The following is a 21748-nucleotide window of genomic DNA, read 5'->3' as shown; positions in this document are numbered from 1 at the left end:
AATGGCCTTCTAAATTTTTATTTTTATTTTTTATGAAACTAAACATCCTATAAATAAACTGTACATATAAAACATGTCCATCTTATCATACTCTATAAGCTGATATTTCTTTTTTTTTATGTAAATTCATATTTTTATAGGTTTAAGCAAAAAATTGAGATTTGAATGAAAGTGTGTCTTATTTTTTAAACAGTCTAACACGTATTTTATAATTGATATTTTATATATTTTTGCATTCATGCACATCCTCTGTAGATTTTCGAAAATTTTCACTATAAATGCATAAACATCTGTAGTTTAGTTACAAGGAAGCTTGTATTTCAGGTTATTAGGGCTCACTTTCGTTATTGTAAATCCTCTTTTTTGTTTATTGAGAAATACGGGAAAATATGACTACTATCTAAACTTCTTTGCTACGCTGCTTCAGGTCAAATCCCACCTTGTCAGTTTTTTTTTGTCGTATGTTCAACTTGAATTTACAAAGAAACTAATCTTACACGGTGATTTCCTTGACATTTCAACTAATCCCACTTTTCAATCAATTGAGAGATAAGTGTACAGACACTTGATAAATTACCTATGAACTATGATGTTCGATGATTAAGTACCCGAGCTAATTGTGAAACAGGAGTCAATCATTTTTCAGTTCTCTATCTACGAAATTGTAATATTGTCGATGTGCAACACGCCATGTCGACTCTTTACATACACATTTTTAAACTAAAGTATAAGTTCCGTGCAATTTAACACAAATTATACGTAAAATTTCATAATAAGAACAAATAAATTACGCACACATTCTGTTTCCTAAAGCCAATTAGGAAATATATATAGACGCATTATTATTTAGTATTATTACTTGTCTTCTTATACATGTTTCAGAAGCTTCGCGTAATTTAAATACGAATTTTACGTAGAACTTCGTAATAAATATAAATAAATTACACACATATTTCGTTGTTTGGAATCAATTAGGAAATACATGCAATAAAAATGTATTATTATTATAATTATTATCATAAGTATAGTGCTGAACCATTTAATACTGTTATGTAAGCGAACATACATATGTTAAGAAGTAGGAAAATTTTCTTCGCAAAGGAAGCAACATTTTAATTACGTAACAAAAAATAATGTAACATCAGCATTATTCGGGAGCAAATGACATGATCACGAAACTTGATCATGTTAAAGAATTAAGTCCTTCAGCTGCTGCATCAAGCAAATGCCAACGAAGCAATTGCATTCGGTTGGTGAGCATTTCTCAATCAGCATTAGAAATAATTACAACTCCACTTAACCTTCGACTCACTGAGTACATGATTTCGCTTTTGCAAAGTTTCCAAAACTACGAATTTTTTCAAATAAAAATTGTCAAGTATAGACAGTTATGTTGCACATTTATTTGTGTAGTTATAGTATTCATTTTTAGTACCGTTCGTTTGTTAACTTAAACAAGTAAATTTCATATTACATTTCAAATTTCAAATTTCAAATTCACGTTAATTGGCGCTGTAACGTTTAGCAATAGGCATGTATATTATTTTTTATTAATCATTAAATATAATGGTAATTTTGTAGCATTTTTATAATTCGATTAAATCGTGACATTACAACAAAAAATAAAGAAAGTAAGTAAAAGTAACTTTATATTTGTTTTTCATTTGTATTTTGCTGTATTTTACTTTATAATTAATTAATTTAGTTAACAAACATTAAATAATTTATATAATTCATTTTGGATAAAAAAAAAATGATGTATTCTTATTATTTGAAGTTGAATCCAAAGCATTTTCAATGTCAAAAGTTTTTTATTCATGATTAAAAATATTGAGAATTTCATACTAAAATTAAATGAACACAAAATTTCGCGATAAATTAGAAACTTGACAATAAAAACAAGTTTAAAACTATAAATTTATTCATTTAAATGTTGGAATTACAAAGATATTCAATTAATTAAAATTTCATATACATTTGTCTTCGATTGTACCCCCCATACATGCTTAATATGTACACACAAATTTCGCTATGAATTTAATACAGTTAGTGTAAGAACTATTCGTACAGCAAACAATTTAAAATAAATAGTTCTTGTACGAATACTTATTACACTGACTGTATATTAAATCTAAGTTCAATTCTTCAATCGAGATATTAATCAATCCTTTTAATGATATCCTTAGTATGCACGAAACAAATTCTATCTCAAACGGAATTCAAAGACAGCAGTGTGACGTGTTATTTATAATACAACCTACCCAATTTAAAAGGCATTTAGTTATCCGACGATTTATAAAGTAGTGAAATCGTAGGTTAACGTCTAACGTCTCCGAGCGGGTGATGCAACATTATCGATTACAATTTTGTAACGTTTACTTTTTTTTTTTTTTGTTCAAGAAACATTTCACTGACTTTTCGCTTGCGCAAAGAACATTAACCGCCTAGTGACTTCTTCATCCTCTTACACACCGCGATATGCGTAATTGCAAATGGAATGGAGAATTAGCTAAGACGTTGGATTTGCACGGCGACGAACGACTGGAGTTTATTTAGTACAATTTACAATATTGCGTTCGGTTCGAGTATTTATTAAGTACCACTATATTGGGTAAATGCTCCGTGTAATCGTATCTGATTACTAGATTCAAGCGAGCGCATTGCAAATTATTAGAAAAGATATAAACCGTGTGCAAGAAGTACGTTATCTACGATCTTGGATAGATTGCTACGTCGGTAATTATGTATTTATCAAATACTCTGCGTGTGGAGGTTTAATCGTGCGACGAAAGCCAGCATGAAATTCTAGAAAATGTTTGTCGCGCAACATGCGATCGATGTTGACCAATGCCATGACGCTTTTTTCTTTATTTATTTTATTTCCAGCGATAAACAACTTGGCGAAGAGTTACTTATTTAGCACCGAAACAAAATTGTTTCGTTCAGTTAGAAGTTAAGGAAAAGCTTTTAACGTTAGGTTTACAGAGCAAAAGATAAGCATGTATCCGAATTCATGTTTGTCTAAAATTCTTAGTTAATTTTAGTCGATCGACTTTACTTATTAAAACATCACTTCGGTAATATAAATCTAATGAGAAATCTTCGTAAACATAATATTAAGAAAATAATTGCTAAAACGTTACATTGTTTCCACGAAGTAGAAGACAAAATGGAGTTTGGAGGCCTCACCTAAAGAAGAAACGAATGAAGAATGGAAACATTTTATTTTATCGAGTTAATGAAAGAAATAAATTAAATAATTTTTAGAGGAATATCGAACCTAGAATAATGATAAATAAATAATGTGTTATAATACGTGTATATAACAAGCAGTAATTTATTTTAAACGTTTAAATATATAATTTGGAAATCTGTCCAACATCTGTGAATATTATAATTAATTCTTCCAAGATTTACAATGTGGAATACAATTGCCTAAAGCGTAATCACAATAGAAAAACAAAACTTGTACATGATATTTTGATATTATATAATAATAATTCTTAGATTAAATATTGCCAAACGAAATTTCTATTGAATTATAATTAATGTATTGTCAATATAAAAGCCTGGATTGTCAAAAAATCGAGAGATTTTTCTAGATTTAAACATTATGATATATCTGCATATTATAATAGTTCTACTTTAATAAATGTATCTTTATTAATCATAGCAGTATAGAAACATGAACTTATAGAATTTAATATTTTCAATGTCTTCTAGAAAAAACCTTCCAAGAAACCAGTAGAACTTTTCTTTTCTTTTAAGTTCGTATAAATTTATAATAATATAAGAAATGTTTATATATTGTGTATTATAAAAAAAAGTACTTAAAAAATTTTCAATCATCTCTTTTAATATTTATTTATAGCAATTAAGTTTTTAAAATAATATATATGTATATATATATAGGCGACTATTTTTATTAAATTAATAAAAAGAAATGAGTGTTTAGAAGTCTAGTTTGCCCAATCGATTAGCGAGTTTCTATCTTGCACGTAGCATAATACATTGTTACGGAGTTAACCTTGAATAAAACACGCGTATGTTTTACTTCAAGAGCCATAATTTAGTATTCCACAAAGTACAACCACGTAAATAAATAAATAATCGGCTGAGGCAATAGAAATAAGACATATCAATGCTTCAGTTAATTCTAAGATATCGTTCAAGTTCAAAATGCTTCCCTTATCTAGACCTGCACTATCTTTGCACGATTAAGTTATCAAACGTGGAACAATAAGAAAAATTGGATATCGTTGCAACACTATCTGTCTGACTGCAGTCATTTCCGTACTGCAAACATTCGTTGAATTTTGTGTCTACCTCGAGAAGTCACCGACTGCCACACCAATCTCAAAGTGAAACGGAATTATACTACGAAAAGTACAATGAAATTATAATTTCAAGAAAAAAAACTTCACGTTTTAATATACAACACGTGTCTTTATTCTCGATACCTACTCGCGAACGTGCGACATGCGTTACTGCAAATGCACACGCGACTTCATTCGATTCACCTTGGGAGCTTCGGAAGAAAGGCGCTGATATATAGCGCATAATAATCTGATAAGAAGATAGTGTCTGGTCGTATAATACCAGTAGGGAATAATCACGGATTATTATTGTTAATACAAGAGAATTATCAAACAAGTGGTCAACATAGACCGAAATCAGGAAAGAAGAATGATTGTTATTAACAATGAGACTGAGATACATGACACAAGAGATTCGTGAGAAATCTTTAGAAACGGAAAAGAAAAACTGACTATTTTTCGTTTTTTATAGTTACAGCTTGCAACGATAACTTTGTCATCTAACACACTAACACGTTCCAAAACAAAATAAAATTTTCTGATAAATTACTCGCGAGACAAAATACAACATCTTCTAGAATTAAAGATTAGATTAATTAGAATTAGATTTAATCTAAAACTAAATTTCATGATTTTCTATTCTCGAGATGTATCTTTCCTGACGTATATTGAAAAAAAGAGATGAACATACATACACACATTCATATTTATGTACACATTTATACGAAGAGAATCGTTTGAAAAGTTATATAGGAATATAAATCTATAAAAATCATATATTCTACAAATTAACAAACCAAGATTCATGATTTTTTAACAGACTCTTTTTGAGAATAGAACAGAGGCCCATATACATGCATACACACATACGTGAATCCATACATGCACGATGTTGTCAAAAATGAGTAGCATCAATCCCACAAGTATAGAAATCGTCGTAAATATAACAGCATTAGATAAATCATTACTGAGATATAAAGCAAAACAGAGGCTTGTGCCAACGTATACATATACATAAATCTGTATTCACAGAATATTTTCAAAAATTTGATGCCATCAATGCCTCATACGTATCACTATAACAAACTTCTTGATTTTCTAAGTAAACACTTCTGAGGTGAAACATAAAATAAATGCCCATATACTACACACATCCAGGGGTACAGAATTATGAAACCGATTTTTTCAGTTTTTCGAATCAGTCACTTCGAAATGCCCAGAAGTGGAAAGAATCGAGAGCAGTCCATGTAATTTTACATCACTACTTTCCCTCTATTATATCCACTATCAGCCAGGAAAGTGAAAACGAAAGGAACATATAGCATCGGTTAGAAGGCTTCGAACTGCCACCTTTCCTAGGAGAGAGTGAAAATCGTCGTTACAGATTAGCTAACCAAAGCTTCCCAGATCGTTCAACCGTGCACTAACCAACGAAGGTCACAGTACAACTATATACGACACGATTAGATCGTTGTAGCTAAGCCTGTGGCTGATGTTAACACTTTACCTGCAGGTCTATTTGGTTACGAACGCGTAACAACAACCAGGAACCTATCGCGTATAATATTGTATTAGGTTGAGCGGGAAAGTTCGTGCTCTTTTTATTCTAAACAAATTCCATTGTATTAGAGTTGAATTGAATTCCAGATGGGAATTTTTCGAACCACTTTTGATAGGTACGAAACTTCATAATATCTTCTCCGTACACTTCGGAAATAGTTTTTACTGTTTTGTGACTGTAGTGACCCTTTGAAACTCGTAAAGCAGTACACGAGTATCTTATCAGTAAACAGTGAGTTCTGTACATTTATGATACAAAAAACAATGACAAATACATGATTAAACATGATCAAAGAATATATGCACTCATGTGAAACGAAATAGTATTATTATATAATTAATAGAATATATTCAACATACATCGTATTTGTGTATAATTTTTATATTAGCATACGTCATAAATGCATAAAATCTAGTAACTTGTTATATATTTTTAAGAATGAAAAAAAAAATAATTGAACACTTCGAATAAACGTGTACTATATTAATTAACAGAATATATTCAACATGCATCACGTTTAGTTCCAGTATATTTTCCATATCTGTGTACGCCATAAATGCATAAAATCCATAAAATCCCTAGTCTACTTATAAATAGTCATTTTTATATATTTTTAACAATGAAAAGCAATAATGAACATCATTCGTGGCTGGGAGAAATTGTTCTTTCTTAGCCGGCAACAGTCGTTGATTCGGAGCTAACCATAGTTTAATACGATTAATTTCTAAAAGCGAAACGAGTAGAATCCAAATAGAACAAAAATCAGGTCGAAAGGATTAAAATACGTGTATTTAGGAAGACGACTAGTTTCTGTTGCGAGAACAAAAGAATAACTACAAATAAATTGTACAGCAAAACCGCACGAACTTTCCATTTAACCCAATATATAAACCTGTCTAACATTTCAATAAAATTTGAAAGGTGAACCTTTTGTGTATATTAACCTGACCTGTCATTAACTTCGCACATGGTGGGCACTCGCCAATTTCCTCCACAGAGTCTCACAAGTCGACAACTAGAAATACGTTTACCAGACTCCCATTAGATAGACGCTGAAGCTAGAAAGCCCACGATTAGGGTTTTTCTAGATGAAATGTCAATGAAAAAAGTAGGGAGGTACCTTAGATACTGAACCAAGTAATCCAGAGCCACACACTTCGACGACGCGCGTTAATTCGACGCAGAGATCGGAGCACCCTAGAGAATCGGAGCACATTTTCATCGACACATGTCTTCCATGGATAATTATCACTGACGTCGCCAATTCTATACGAAATCACTATTTTCACACGTCTACGAACGGAGAAATTCCTAGAAACAGCGTTCTCCAGACGCAGACACAAATCGCTCGCGAGTGAACAAGACGAAGGCGTTTCATCCCAGTTGCTTCCGGTTGCTCTCGGCTCGGAAACCATCCGTGACACTGTTCGCACGTTGCAACCACACAATTTCCATAAAAATGACCAATCACCAAGGATTCAAAGATTCTTAAGAATCGAAACGTTTGAAACAAACGATCGTGTACGAGACTGGCAAGTTTTGGTCTTCGGTTATCACAGGTGCCGGCGGCTTACCGAGAAGCGCGTACATCCACGTCGTCGCCGACGACGAGGAAGCGGCGGCATCCTCGAGGAGCGCAGAAGGCCTCTCGCCTTCCCCCCTCTCAGCCGATGCCCTCGTGCTTCGAGGGTGCCTCTTCGACGAGGTCGTGCCGCTCGCGGATGACCGTCGCCGAGTGTCGCGAGTTCGTCGAGTCGGCCACGTGCTACCGAAAGAAGAGGCGGCCACTTCGTGGAGCGAACGATGCACGAGGAGGACCACGGCATCGGCAACCTTCGCGAGCGTTTACCGTGCCGCTACTGTTCGTAAGAGTGTTGGTGGTGGTGGTTGCAGTGGTGGTAGCGAGCCACTTTGCCAACTCACGCGCACTCTTCGCCCGAGCGGCCAACGAACACTGAGCGCGGGTGGTGGTAGTGGTGGTGGTGGCGGCGGATCGGCCCGGAGGTGGAAGTGGAGGAACACCGATGGAGGATCCTGCGACGGTGCGGATTACCACGGACGCAACCACGTGCTCCTGGACCACCGGCGCAGGTGGGAGTGACTAACTCGTCGTCTCGCGTATGCTACTTCCTTGTCGCTTTCAACATTCGCGCAATCTTTAGATTGTGATTCAGGAAGAAGCGGTTTCTAGGGGAGATTACGATTTTCGCGGCTTCGCGATTTGAACGATATTATTTAACCCTTTGAAATCGGATATCTCTTCTGCGAGGACATCGTAAGTCCAGGCAAACTTTATTAGTGATTACTAATAGATAATTTAGAATAGAGAACTAGAGAAGAGAATTAGAGATTACTAATAGAGAATACTAATACTAAAAAACAGATTCTTGCTTTTGATATTCTTATTTAAGCTCTTTAAAATAATTTCAAAATTGCCAAAGTTACTACTAAACTACGAATTTTATGCACTGACGATACAAGCTAATATATTAAATACGCGCTAAACATAACTAAAAAATGTGTTCATTTATGCAGCACGAAATAACAGTACTATCGTGTTAATCGTAGAATATATTCATCAGACGTTACGTATATTTTTTGTGTTTTCCAGTATTCCATGTTTTTATATACGACTAAAATCGGGAAGTAGATTTTTACTTTTTCTCTTTTCATTAAAAACTTTATAGTATCATATAACACACATTTCTAGTGAAACACAGTAATCGAATAGTTTAATAATTAGTAACAGTTATATTTATCAAGGTAGAATACCAGATAAATGTAATTCATGAAAATGAATCGTAATATGACTGTTTCAATTATCGTGATTGCGAACTGCAAAATAGACTTCTTATATAGTATTATTTTATGACATTATGCTATTACATAGTATATAGTATTATGAATGATTGATACATTCCTGGAATCTTACCACTATACCTAAGTTTACTTTGATTACTTATAAATAGACTGCGGATCTTTATGCAAAATAAAATGTTCGGAAACGTGACTACAAAAATTGAACCTAAATAGGAATTTATTTTATTCTGCAAATGTTATAACATAAACTTTACTTTCAATCTCTTTTATATTCTTGCATATTGTTTGCATTTTGTAGGTTCTTGCGCATTCAAGTTTCCTATAAATGCATAAAGATCCGCAGTCTAGTAATCACTAGATCTGTGTAATCATACAGAATAAATTCATGGGAGCGAAAAATTTGTAAAATATGGTACATGTATTAAGGTATAGATAGAGTGTTCGGTAACTGTTGGTACAAGCGAAAAGGAGGTGGTCTTACATGAAAAAATAAGTCGTAAAAATAGAATAAACATTTTTCATTCGAGGCTTTGTTTTCGAGAAAATCGACTTTGAATTTTCACCGAGTACGGGTGCACTCGATCGTGTCCCGTTATAACGGATTTCGCTGTAGATCATTGTCTCGATGGAAGCTATATTGATAAACACTTCAAATGTCACGGAAATGTTTTCTTACTTATTATCTTACTATTGTTATCTAAAACAATCGAATACGTTAGAAAGCGTTGATTGAAATTTAATTAGAAGAAGTATGTATTCGTCAGAATGGGCAACATTTTCAGCAATTTCTGTAATAATAAACTTTATGATTACTTCAACATTCTATTTCATTACGTGTTCTTAATTTTCCGTTACGATAAAAACAAACTTAAACAGAGCTAATAACCATCGAGACAGCTATAGACAGTGAGATTCGTTATAACGGGACATAATGGAGTGCACCCGTACCCGGCGAAAATTCAAAGTCGATTTTCTCGAAAACAAACCCTCGCGTGAAAAATTTTTATTGTATATTTTGGACTTATTTTTTCATGTAGAATCGTCCCCTTTTCGCGTGTACCACCAGTGACTGAACACGCTGTGTTACAAATATGAGCTTGTGATACATGGAAAAAGAATGTGTAAACATATTCCCACGTTTTAATGGGAGAACATATTTTGTATAACATGGTGCAATTTGTGAAGATAAACAAGGAAGCCTAAGATTGCAATTTAAATTATTACGCATCAGAATAGTATAAAATTTTGATTTTTGACATAAATATATTCCTCAAAGTCTAAAGTTTGATATAAGCTCGAGTATCATTACAGTAAATTATATGCTTTATAAGTTACATTATGTAATACGACACAGATGAATGGGAGAAGGTTGTATAAAGAGAAGGTGATTACGCTTCTTCATAATACTTAAAGGTATGTCTTACATATTAATTTGAACAATGTTGAACGGCACAACAACAAGTAACATGAACTTGTGGGATGACGTAATAGATTGAAAATGTTCTAGCCTATAAAGGTCACTGTCACGATTCAACAGAACCGTTATTACATCGGCTCTGAAACGATTTTTTATAATTATATCGAATGCATAGAATTTTTTGGTTGATTGGGTATCAATATTAAATCAGTAGTAAAAGTATTGAAAGAAAATGTCGAAACTTGAAACTTAAATCTTCAATTCCATCACAAAATTTGTCCCTCCAGTTACCCAAAAAAGTAGTGATTTTTGAAATGTCCTCGCGGAAGAGTATTTATATGAAATAGTAATATCTGTGATTTTCTTTAATGTTCTACTAATGTTTAAAGTCAAAGTAATGAAATATTTTGTAAAACTTCGAATGGTGCATACATTTTTAAACACTTTGCAACTTTTACGGTTATTCTTAAAGAAATTCCAATTGACAAAACTCTTAAACTCTCCATTAATGTTTAAGGTCAAGTACCAGTAGCAATTATTTCTTAACCAGTTTTCAACTTGGAAACCAGTTTATTATATCATTCCTAGGGAAACCCCCTCTCTACAGAAGTAATTATGTGGGACAATAACCTTGAATTTTCTAACAACGTTTAATGTCTATTCATCCTTCGAAATCTAAAAAAGCTGTCAAGAAATTTTGACACACAAGTGCTCATAATCAATAAAGACTATGACGATGAGTATCGATCTAATGAATTTAACCCTTTGCACTCGAGACGTGACTCTCGGTCACCATTAAGTTTGACGCAATAAATCGACCAACAATAATGTTTGTTTAGGTTTAATTTCTTCGGAATTTGAAGTGTCGATAAAATGATTGTCGGCGAGGTAAAGGTGACCTGATCAAACTCAGCATTCGTGGCAATAGAATGCTAAGAAAGCATCTCGAGTTGCTGATAGATACCAGAAAAAAAGGCCTCGAGTGCAAAGGGTTAAAATTCTTTTGTTTGTTCCACGAAAAATCGAGCTTTGTTTGTGGTAAATTTTTGACGAATTAAACACGAGAGGAGAGACCACGCGGTTTCGTGTCACAAGCGTAAGTGGGAGTGACTAAAGCCGTCCTATACCTCTCCGCTTATGCGAAGTTGGCGGTACCGCGACCATCATACGCAGGTCTAACCCCTTGGGAAGCTTGAAGAGGAGACCAATGAGGTTCGCGCGTATCCTCCTCGTTGGAGCTACTCAAAATTGGCTTTAAACGCCTCCTGCGACTTCGATTGTTCGAGTTAGAATAGTCTACGAGGACGCTGCAACGATCGATTTAAGGGTGGAAGCTACGTTCGACGCGTGAAAATCACAGCTACTATGCAGAAAACTTCCCTATTTAAAGATCCACAATTAAGAAAAAAAAAAGCTTCGAATTATCTCCTTTTATTTCGGAGATATTTCCATAAATATATTTTGCACCCTTAACTTTGAGGGCTGTTATCGCTCCTTTAATGTGAACGATATGAGAAAGTCAGATATAAAAAAATACCTATCAAACATTTTCTTGAGAACTAACTTACCAGATAAGTTTCATTCAAATGAAAAAAGTTGGGAAACAAAGTACAGAGCTTTTCAATAGGGACGATATCTTTTTAACCCGATCAAACCTGAGTTATTTTTTTCTTGTATAAATGTAATTTTATTTTTAGGGTTAACTTGGATTAAAATTAATGTGGAAAAATAAAAAGAAATCCTAAGGACATAAGGAAATCCTATTCGAGGAAGACTGGTCTTTCTTCATGTAAACAAATAAGGACATTCGCCCTAAACGATAGTATAATTTTTAAATTTTGTGTCCCCAATTGTAGACACCAAGTCCGAAAGGGTTAAAATGTAATGGCAGCCCTGTTTAAGGTCATCTAAGTGTCACTAGCTGTCGTTTGTATTCAAATACACTCTGACAATTCATCATGGTAAGATACACGCTTCAAAAACTTTTGTTAAATTATAGCCAACCCTAATTTAATACAATTTATTTCTAAAAGAGGAACAAATAGAGTCCAAACAAGAAATAGTCGGATTGTAAAGGTTAATACAAATATGTAGAAGAATCTATGGACTGATTTATGCATTGTCATTTTGCAAAATTATATGCTTCCTTTTGATGAAGAAAAGATATCTACAGGGTGGTCATTTCAACGCGATAATGACCCTAAACATTCGTCCAAATTCGTTAAGACGTTTCTCACGTAACAAAATATTAATGTAATCGAGTGGTCTAATCAATTTCTGGCCTTGAACTGTCATACTGTTTCATCTCAAACGAAGCACTTACTTAATTTTTCTTAAAACTCGCTTGCAGCAAAAAATCAAGGAAAAATTATTTACAGAATGATTGGTGGTAAAAGCAGTACTATTAATTGAATCACGAGATTCATACTTATCTTTATAAATTAGTTTGAATAATAAATATAGTCGAAGGAAGAGGAAGGAAGGAATTTTGTTATATAAAAAAGGGATGCTAACCATCATATCGTATCAGTTGCTAAAAGAATAGTACATCTATAATTCTGTCTCCTCGAATTCGAACGAAACTGTGGACGGGAACAACGAGGGCCTCACCCCCGCGAGTCCTTCCCCTTGAAGGTATAAGGGGTCATTGGAAAACTTCCAATAAGGTAACACGAGGGTTATTCCCTTTCGTATACGGTATTAGCAGAATATGTCAATCGATGACGTAGCGTTCTGTAACCGAGGATAAAAAGCATGTGAAAATTGATACTTAATTATTTCATTACAACATGATATTATTAAAATGACCCGCCAGTTTTCTTATAACAAGATATAGGAACAATGCAGTTAGTGTTATTGCAATGACTCGACGGTTTATTTATAGCAGATCTAATATAACTACCAGTGCAGAATACGATTTTATTTTTCTATTAAAAATAAGAGAATTAAATCAGAGAAGTAATACGCAAATTATTATTTTTAATTTTAGTCCTTTAGATTGTGATACTTTCGTATTTGGATTACGAATATTTTAATGAGTTAATGTAATAAATATCTGTTTATTAATTTGTAAATTTTTAAAGTGTTCTTAAACTTTCTTGGATTTAATTCTGACTATCTTTTGATTTAACATTTGTTTATGGACGAGGTATTTACACTAACAATTTATAGTTTTTTCATGTTTTTCCCTTTACACTACAACAGGAAGTTAGAAATAAAAAGAAGAAAGTATTGTCTATTAAATTCTCTTTCCTGGAAAATAAAATTTGTTAAAAAGCGAGAGAACATGAAAATTCTAATTACTTTTTCACGTTGTATTAATTATACAGACCAGAATTACATTATTCTCTACAATTCTAATAAGTTACAACGTTGGACCAATTATATTGTATCATTACATCAGAACACACCATGACAACGAAAATTATTAAGTACCCCATTGAACAAGCTTTGACTTGGTTTATTAATTAATTCTTTCGTTAAACACATATTTCACTTTCGACACTGACGTTCGAAAATGCTTGAAGTTGTGCTGTACTTATCGCTACCTATAGACGGAGCACCAGAGTTAGTATTATCACCTTTAAAGTGCCCATTTTAAGGAATTTCTTCGCGATATCTACCACAGGAAGCCAGCGAAATGCGAATTGTTCGAAACGTGCCAGGGGTTAATACGAGCTACCTATACGTCGTGTGTGTACAAGGTTCAATAAGGAAAAGAAGAAACGAATTCGTTATTCATCGACGTGTCAATCGAATGTATAAAATGCGTGCAAGTTTCTTTAAAAAGCAACGAGCTAGGGAAATGGATATTGACGTTAACGCGAAAGGTAAATGTCCCAATTAACAATGCATTTATAGATAACAGAAAATTCTGGATGTATTAGTTTTGCGTTTAAGTTATCTTATAATATGAGAAAATGTAGAATTGTTTAGAAAGTACGCGATATATTTTATTTTGTTGTACATATATTAGGTGTAGAAATGAATTCTGTCCCTTTACATTCAATCGTTTATAACTATAGTTTGAATAAAAATATTTGTTCACATTCATCTCTCAGTCTAATAAGTAATTGTAATTTTTCATTTTTATGATTATATTATTCAAACTCGCAAAATGTACAATTATTCGGTATTACAAAAATTTACGTCCATTTTGTTTGTTCTCAACCTAATCTCCGTTCAACCTGATAAAAATAATAGTTTATTTTGTATTTATTTAAATTGTTAAGGAATAAGTCATCAATGCCGGAATATTTAGTTGCAGATGTCTCAAATATTATTGTATACGTTTTTTCTTTTAATTTAGAAAATGTTTCTTTGAGATAAACGTGAACTCGAAGTACAATTTATTTATAATATTCTTCTGTTCCTTTTGCTATATATAATAAATAAATGAAAATTACTTACTCCCAATCAATGCAGTGCTTTATAAAAGAAGTAAAATTAAAATTGGATATTTTTAGTCTTCTGTTTGTATTATTAAAATAAATTAAAAGTATCGATAACTGAGTTAGTGTCGTAATTAGCTATTCTTGTCTCATTATTTTCCACGTATGAATACATGTACTACTTCTTCGCGTAAATATTTTCCTTTTTTTATCTAATGTAAATGTGCATGCATAAAGAATTCACTGTAACATTTCCGATACAATGAAGAAGACACCGAATGACGTTTGCGAACATCTTGTTCAGACTTCGTGTAAACACGAGTTCGATGGAAAATATGTGAAGGGAGAGTAGATGTTTTATGAAAAAAGTTTCTTCTAGTATTTCACAGACGCTCTATTGTATGCATACGTATGCATATGTATATTGGGTGATGCGATGAATATTCGCGCAATTGGAAAGTTCATCTTTCTTGGAATCGTGGAGTTTTTATAAGCATCCATTAATCATGATTAGACAAGCATAGCAAGTGGAAATATAGGAAAACTTTACTTGTGTTATTCTACAATTTATATAATTATCAAGTACTTGTAATCTGTTGTTTTTTTTTTAAACATGGAGTTTTCATAAGTCTCTATCAATCATGATTAGACATTTACAGCAAGTGGAAATATGGGAAAACTTTACCTATGTTATTCTTTTACAATTATTATAATTATCAAGTATACTTGTAATCTGTTAGAAGAATAATAATAAACAATAATAAACAAATTCAGGTTATGCAATATATCTATAGTTTCATTATTATAGAAATCAGATTGTATTTATTACAAATACTTCTACTCAAACTAGAGTTATAAATGATTGAATATAAAGGCACATAATTAATTTCTACACTTAATATATAAATTATACAATTAGGATAAACTCCATATCGTGTGTTTTATTAAAAAAAAGGAACTACCAAATCACCCTCTGAAAATCTATTAGAATGCTATCATACACCAAACATGTTTCCTCAAACAAAACAAGATCGCCTTACACCAAGTTCAATCTCGCGCATACGTACAACAACGCAGCCAAGATTTAACCGTGCGGCATCTATGAAATCTCTTGATCCTCGATTACCGCTGAGATTCCATGATAGTCGACTACACTGTATTAATTAGCACTAATTACGATCGATATTCCATACACGCCGATCTGTTTGTAACGCAACGATAATTGTTGTCATAAATGCCATCGTGCTCAAACCCCTCTGCTCCCTCCAATTTATGATCGCCATCGACGTTTGAAGTGACCACGGAGACCTTCCTCGGTCCCTTCTCTAAATCGTCCCTGGATACTCATTAGCGTGATTTTTCGGTAACCAGAGATCAGCCTTGCTGATTAATTTACAGTGATTTTGCACTTTGCCTCTGTGCGCTTATCCAATTATTCGCCGTGAAACGGTGTGCTTCAAACAACAATCCTCAACCTTTGTTAGCGTTCCCATCAGCCAGCGGGCGGGCGTTAAAGTATCGAAATGAAACGTTTCGCCCGTTGCTATAATCCTCAAATGTGACAAACGCGGATCGTTGGCGCTCACGTATAAAGAATTGCATCGCTAATCGGTGCAGTTTCCTGTTGGTGAATTTACTGTGCCTTGGTTTTTATCAATCCCGTTCAGTAGAACGGGATCCTACTGGATGGTCGATTAGAAATGGAGCAGTGAGCGTTTCGAATCAGGGTGAAATAAGTCAAGGATTGTTTGTTAAACCTGGACAGTACAGCATCTTATTGAATCAATTTGTGTTTATTAGCCTTAATCAGCTGACGATGAATGTTTACGAACTTTAAGGGGAATCCACGTTGAGAGACCAAATATTAACCGCTTTTCAGGATTTGTTTTTACAGAGAAGTAATAATTCAATTTTTGTTTAACTTTGAGAATATTTTAGGTATGTCTTAAAGAGCATTAGGTGATTTTTTTCAGTTCATCGTTCGATTCATTTTCAAGATTATTTTGGGTATATTTGCACTTCGCTCTTTCAACTGGATGCTTTTCGACATTGAATATCAACATGCTTCAATTACTACCGAGGTATCAAGGTGTAAATTATTTTCTCAGATTCTTGAGTGACCAGAGTTTCCGGAACTCTGTTCCACGCGTTGATTGGTAAGATAACACTGGTCAACCTCTTGTAATACAATCCCCGCCCGGAAAAAGCTGTTGCCCCTGGAAGTATATTCTTTTGTCCCTCAATTATGCTTCTATAACGAGTAAACGTTAAACAGCAAGTGTCTATTCTTGTCTATCTTTAACCGCAGTCAAACATTGTGCATCTTACAATCTTTAAATTTAATCACTAACCTAAATCATATTAGTAGTTTTATTTTTAATAAATCCAATTGAATAAATGTGATTCATGTAATGAATGTATGAATTGTTTTTACTGCCACAAGAAACTGCTAAATCGATTATCTGGAATATAGAGTACACAAATACTGTGAATTTCGTTATCTTTAAATTAAATCAATAACCTAAATAAAATCAGTAGATTCTTTAATAAATTCAATTGAATAAATAAGATTCATGTAATGAATGTATAAATTATTCTTACTACCTCAAGAAACTGCTAATTCGATTATCTGGAATATAGAGTACACAAATACTGTGAATTTCGTTATCTTTAAATTAAATCATTAACCTAAATAAAATCAGTAGATTCTTTAATAAATTCAATTGAATATAAATATAAATTATTCTTACTACCTCAAGAAACTGCTAATTCGAGTAACAATTACCTGAAATATCGAGCATATACATTAAATTCATAAATCTTATAATTTAATTACTTTACTTATGCACTTTATATTTTTAGGTAATCGTGTATGAAACGCCACCTTAGCATAAGTAAATAAAAAATTATATTTATTTATTGCACAATTTTGATAACGTAGAATATTAAGGTAGAATATCCTGGTTTTAATTACATTACCTTCGGTATAAACCTGCTGAAAGAAATATCACGAAGGTAAAATTATAAATTATATTTCATTACAGACATGCACTTGTAAAATTGTGCTAAATTCTTGTAGGTTGCTATTACACAATAAATTCTTTAGCGAACGAAGGGGCCGTAATATTATACAGTTTATTTACACTGGTAACAATAATTATTATAAAATTAAATAGCGCGTGAGACGGAATTAAATGTTAATATACGAATATCTTCTAATAGCACTATAAAATAGTGAAAGGATTGTTTTCTTTTATTTTGCTTTAATACAAGTAGCTCTTATTAGAAAGAGTACGCAATAAGCTTTCTCCCATTTACTACACCAGTAAACTAATGGGATATCAAATTGGTACAAAAATTATAAAAAGAAATAATCGTACCCTGAAATCTTCTCCGAGTCCTTCCCCTTGTCCCCTCATCTGGCAGCATGACCCAATTATCTGCAAGCAAAATTTACAATTAGATCATATCTTCGAAGAAGAACCATATATGATGTGGGATTTTCATCAATTTCCAAAAATAATTTGATAATTTGGTTCAAAACACTTGTACAAAAACTCTGATTGTAATTAATATTAGTTGATGATTCTGTTGAAAAAAATTCAATGATTCGATGTTGTTTTACGTATTTTATTAAGTTTTGCTTATTTAAAAATTTATATTTTATTTATGTTTAAGAAACGCCAGTCAAACCTATATCTGTTCTTCCGAATATGTACTGTATATATGTATGTATTTAGTATTTTATAGTTTCCTTCTGTTTTATACAAACAATATAATATTAATGACAATTAATACTACTTATATGTATATAGAATTATTTATTTATTGTGTAAAATAGTATAGCTTTCAGTATCGTATAAATATTGTTTAGAGGTTATTTCACAGAATGTTGTCGACCACGCAAAAATTGAAGCCCGATATTATGTTCGGTTTAAATGGCGCGACGTTGAAATATGAAATACGTATTAGCCAGCGGTTTTTGCAAGGAAAGATATATTGTCGCATGAGAATGTATCGACTTACGTATGTTCTTCATTTTATAAATAAATCGGATTAAATAAATATACAACATATCGGATTGAATAAATAAACAACAGAATTAACAATACAACTACAACCTGCAATAGAATTAAAATCTATCCACAAAATGATATAAATAGGACATGCAATAATAGTCCGACTATACGTGTCTCTTCCTCATGTTTGAAAATTATTTTGCGTGACACTAAAAGACATTGCGTAAAAGAAACAAGGTGTTTACGAAGCTTCGGTGTTCGCATCGTTCATCGAGTGATCGCGAAGCAAATTGGCGAATATCCTTCCTTCGGGCCATTGTACATTTTTATAATTGGCCCGATAACTTGTTAATTAAGCGCCGAATTGTTCGCTCAGACGTAAAAGAAATACGGCGAGTGCTCCTCGCGTTCAGATGCGCGAGACATTAAATTAAGAAGTACGCGCAAGGTGATAAATCAACAGGGAAGTAAATTGTACAAGGTATAAACGATCTTGTCTCCGTTTCTGACTTTTATATAGGCTGGGGAAACGTAATGCTAAATTTGACAATGGTAAATTTCACGTAACATACTATCTACCGTATCTGTTCACAGTCCTTCGTAATTATAAAGTTTTCAAAGTACATTGTACAAGGTATTAAATTTAACATCAAGATTGAATACTTAATACTTCTTGTAGAAATAACCTTATGTGTATATAAGCCGTTTTTTAAAAAAGTGCTTTGGAGTTTCGTTTTTTAATAAAACACAAGTAGTGTGGAATATACCTTATTTTGTTATTTAGAATGAGTGTACATATTTTCAATTAAACGTGAAGGATGATGTATGGGACGAGAAGAATCTATTAACAATTTTTTAAATATCGTTGATGATTTTCATTCATCGTTGCATCAAAAAATTCAATGTCATTGTAAATCGATATTAACAAAGACTACACACTACATCGGTTCATTTATTTTGCAGAAGATTGTAGAAAAAAAAGAGATTTCGATATAAAAATATTTTGTTGAAAAGAAAAGAAAGTTTGTGCTGAAGACAAAACTATAGACCAAGTTATAAAATTGTACAAACGGAGAATCTAAAATTAAAATTTTAATTCTAAATCTAAACAGTAATCCAGGTATTTAAGGGTTAAGACTTATTTATAATTTTTTCAAACACTGTAACATAAGAATTTATGTAAGAATGGTTTGAAGCAATCATTCATAAGTCTAAATTTTTTTTACATTGTTTTTAAACTATTTTTGTTTGATATTCAAAGATGGTAAAAACTAAATGAACAATTCATATTTCTTCATATTCTTTGTGGTGCGATTCACAATCAATAGAAGCTCATTAAAATATTCAAAAGTGCTAAAGATAAACTATCTAATATTCCACACAATCTTAACGATATAATAATTTGAAACCTAGAGGAGAGGATAAACAAGTGTCTGAAGGGAAGCCGGTAGTAGAATTGTGCGCATACATAGCCGATTTTGAGAAAATAGTAAGAAAGAAGAAAGAGAAAGGCAATGAGATTGAAACAGATGGAATAGTAGAGGTCGAGGAGATAGACTAACCGTAACCTAAAATAACCTAAGATTCTTAAGAAAGAACAGAAATATTTTGAAGGATGTTAAGACAGTTGTATGACAATTCTGTAATCACACAAATAAAATATTTAAAAACTAATGAAATATTAAAACAACTAAACCAATGAGTCTACATTATAAGAATATAAGATAAGGAAAAGGGGATATAATGTAAGGAAAGGGAACAAATGTAAAAACCCATAAAGGTTACTCATGGCAATAAAATAAAAAACTAAAACAAACTAATTCGAAACAAGTAATTACAGTTTATATGGACTCAAAAATATAGTGTTAAATCTTACACCAAAAAAGTATACATTAAGTATTACCTAACGTAATTGTTTACAGTTTTTCATAATTCTAATCTATCATCAAGATTACATAATAGAATTGTAAACAATTAATGACAATAATTCTACAATTGTTTGGTAGATGTGTCTAAAGCTACAGGTTCAAGATAAAAATTAAATAAATTTCAACCTTTGTTTAAAGTACGTTTACTCGCAATTATTTGCCTAGAACGTTTTATTTGAAACCATTTTAAACATTCAAAACAAGTAGGAGCATACGAGCAACGAAACGATACCGCATGGTTAAACCACGCATTTTCATGCCTCTCTCGAGAATGCTGGTGAATTCTACTTACGTAATAAGCGTACTGACAACAGTACAACAATTTAACCACGTGATTATATAAACGTCATCAAGCCTGCGTCTGACAGATTATGTCTTGTGGACGACATCCCCTATCGTCGCATCGGCGGATCATAAATACTTCCCTATAGTTCGCTCAACAATAGAGACACAGAATATCGATGCTGGAAAGGAGCACAGATAGGCAAAACTTGCATTGACGGAAATATTTATACACGTGATTTTATGACAAAAAAAAACATCACCAAGAAAGAAACAGCTACTTTCACTTTTATTAATATATCAAACATAAAACGATCACAACTTTGAATAAATTTTAATTTCTAATCAATTCTATGAATTCTAATTTAGTTAAAACTTCACATTTATTTCGAATAGAAATTTCTATGTTATGCATATCAAAACTTAAAGTGAAAAATGTTATGAAATAAAAATCCTTCTCAAGTATTTTTTTTACAATTCATTATGTTCAAAGACATCAACAAAAAGGAGCAGCTACATTTACTACTAATAAAAATATATTCTACATTTTTTTTTATATTACTATAAACATCACTCGTAATCAATTTTGTATTAAATCTGTTGCAATACGTTTAATAACATCCTAGAACCTGAACTTTTTTTTTATCACAGAGAATATTTTTTACCTGCTTCAAGCAATTTGGAGTTCGTTGAATATAATTGAACTTACTGATTATAGTTAGTAGTATTTCATTATTATTATTTTATTGACAACTTTATCAAAATGTAAATCAATTAATACTTCTGTATTACATTAATGCAAGACTATTTGCAATATTATTTAACATATTTCTGTAACAGCAAGTGTTACAAGAAATGCTTAAACAGAGATCAATTGTTTGTGTGACATTTGTTATTTTCAGGAATTGTTACGAGCCGGAGGAGGCGGCTGCGTAGCCGAGGTTTTATATTGGAATAAGGAAATAAGGAAATTTTAGAAACGGCAACGTAACACTCAATTAATTTGTATTAATA

The 21748-nt window shown here is 32.3% G+C and overlaps 1 protein-coding gene and 1 long non-coding RNA gene across 9 annotated transcripts in view; one reads left to right on the top strand and one right to left on the bottom strand.

The window, feature by feature from the left end:
* Positions 1-17947, bottom strand: part of LOC128874243 (protein cycle) — a 79538-nt gene extending 61591 nt beyond the window's left edge. For 3 of the 6 annotated variants that reach the window (XM_054118769.1, XM_054118771.1, XM_054118772.1), the window contains exon 1: positions 7452-7716. In XM_054118769.1, the coding sequence (XP_053974744.1) occupies positions 7452-7467 (16 nt within the window). In that variant the 5' untranslated portion in view covers positions 7468-7716. The other 3 variants (XM_054118774.1, XM_054118775.1, XM_054118773.1) reach the window with 3 other exon arrangements.
* On the top strand, positions 7848-20282 carry LOC128874251 (uncharacterized). 3 transcript variants are annotated; one of them, XR_008456608.1, is made up of 4 exons: positions 7970-8152; positions 11812-12780; positions 13743-13944; positions 19488-20282. It is a non-coding gene; the product is annotated as an uncharacterized LOC128874251 (long non-coding RNA). The 3 variants fall into 3 exon arrangements; XR_008456609.1 differs by lacking the exon at positions 7970-8152 and adding an exon at positions 7848-7968 and having other exon boundaries at positions 11812-13944; XR_008456607.1 differs by having other exon boundaries at positions 11812-13944.
* The last annotated feature ends 1466 nt before the right edge of the window (positions 20283-21748 follow it).

The sequence above is a fragment of the Hylaeus volcanicus genome, chromosome 3 (genome assembly GCF_026283585.1).
Source record: "Hylaeus volcanicus isolate JK05 chromosome 3, UHH_iyHylVolc1.0_haploid, whole genome shotgun sequence".
NCBI classification, from domain to species: domain Eukaryota; kingdom Metazoa; phylum Arthropoda; class Insecta; order Hymenoptera; family Colletidae; genus Hylaeus; species Hylaeus volcanicus.
Note: the sequence above shows the minus strand (reverse complement) of the source record. Positions and strands in the feature narration are given on the sequence as shown.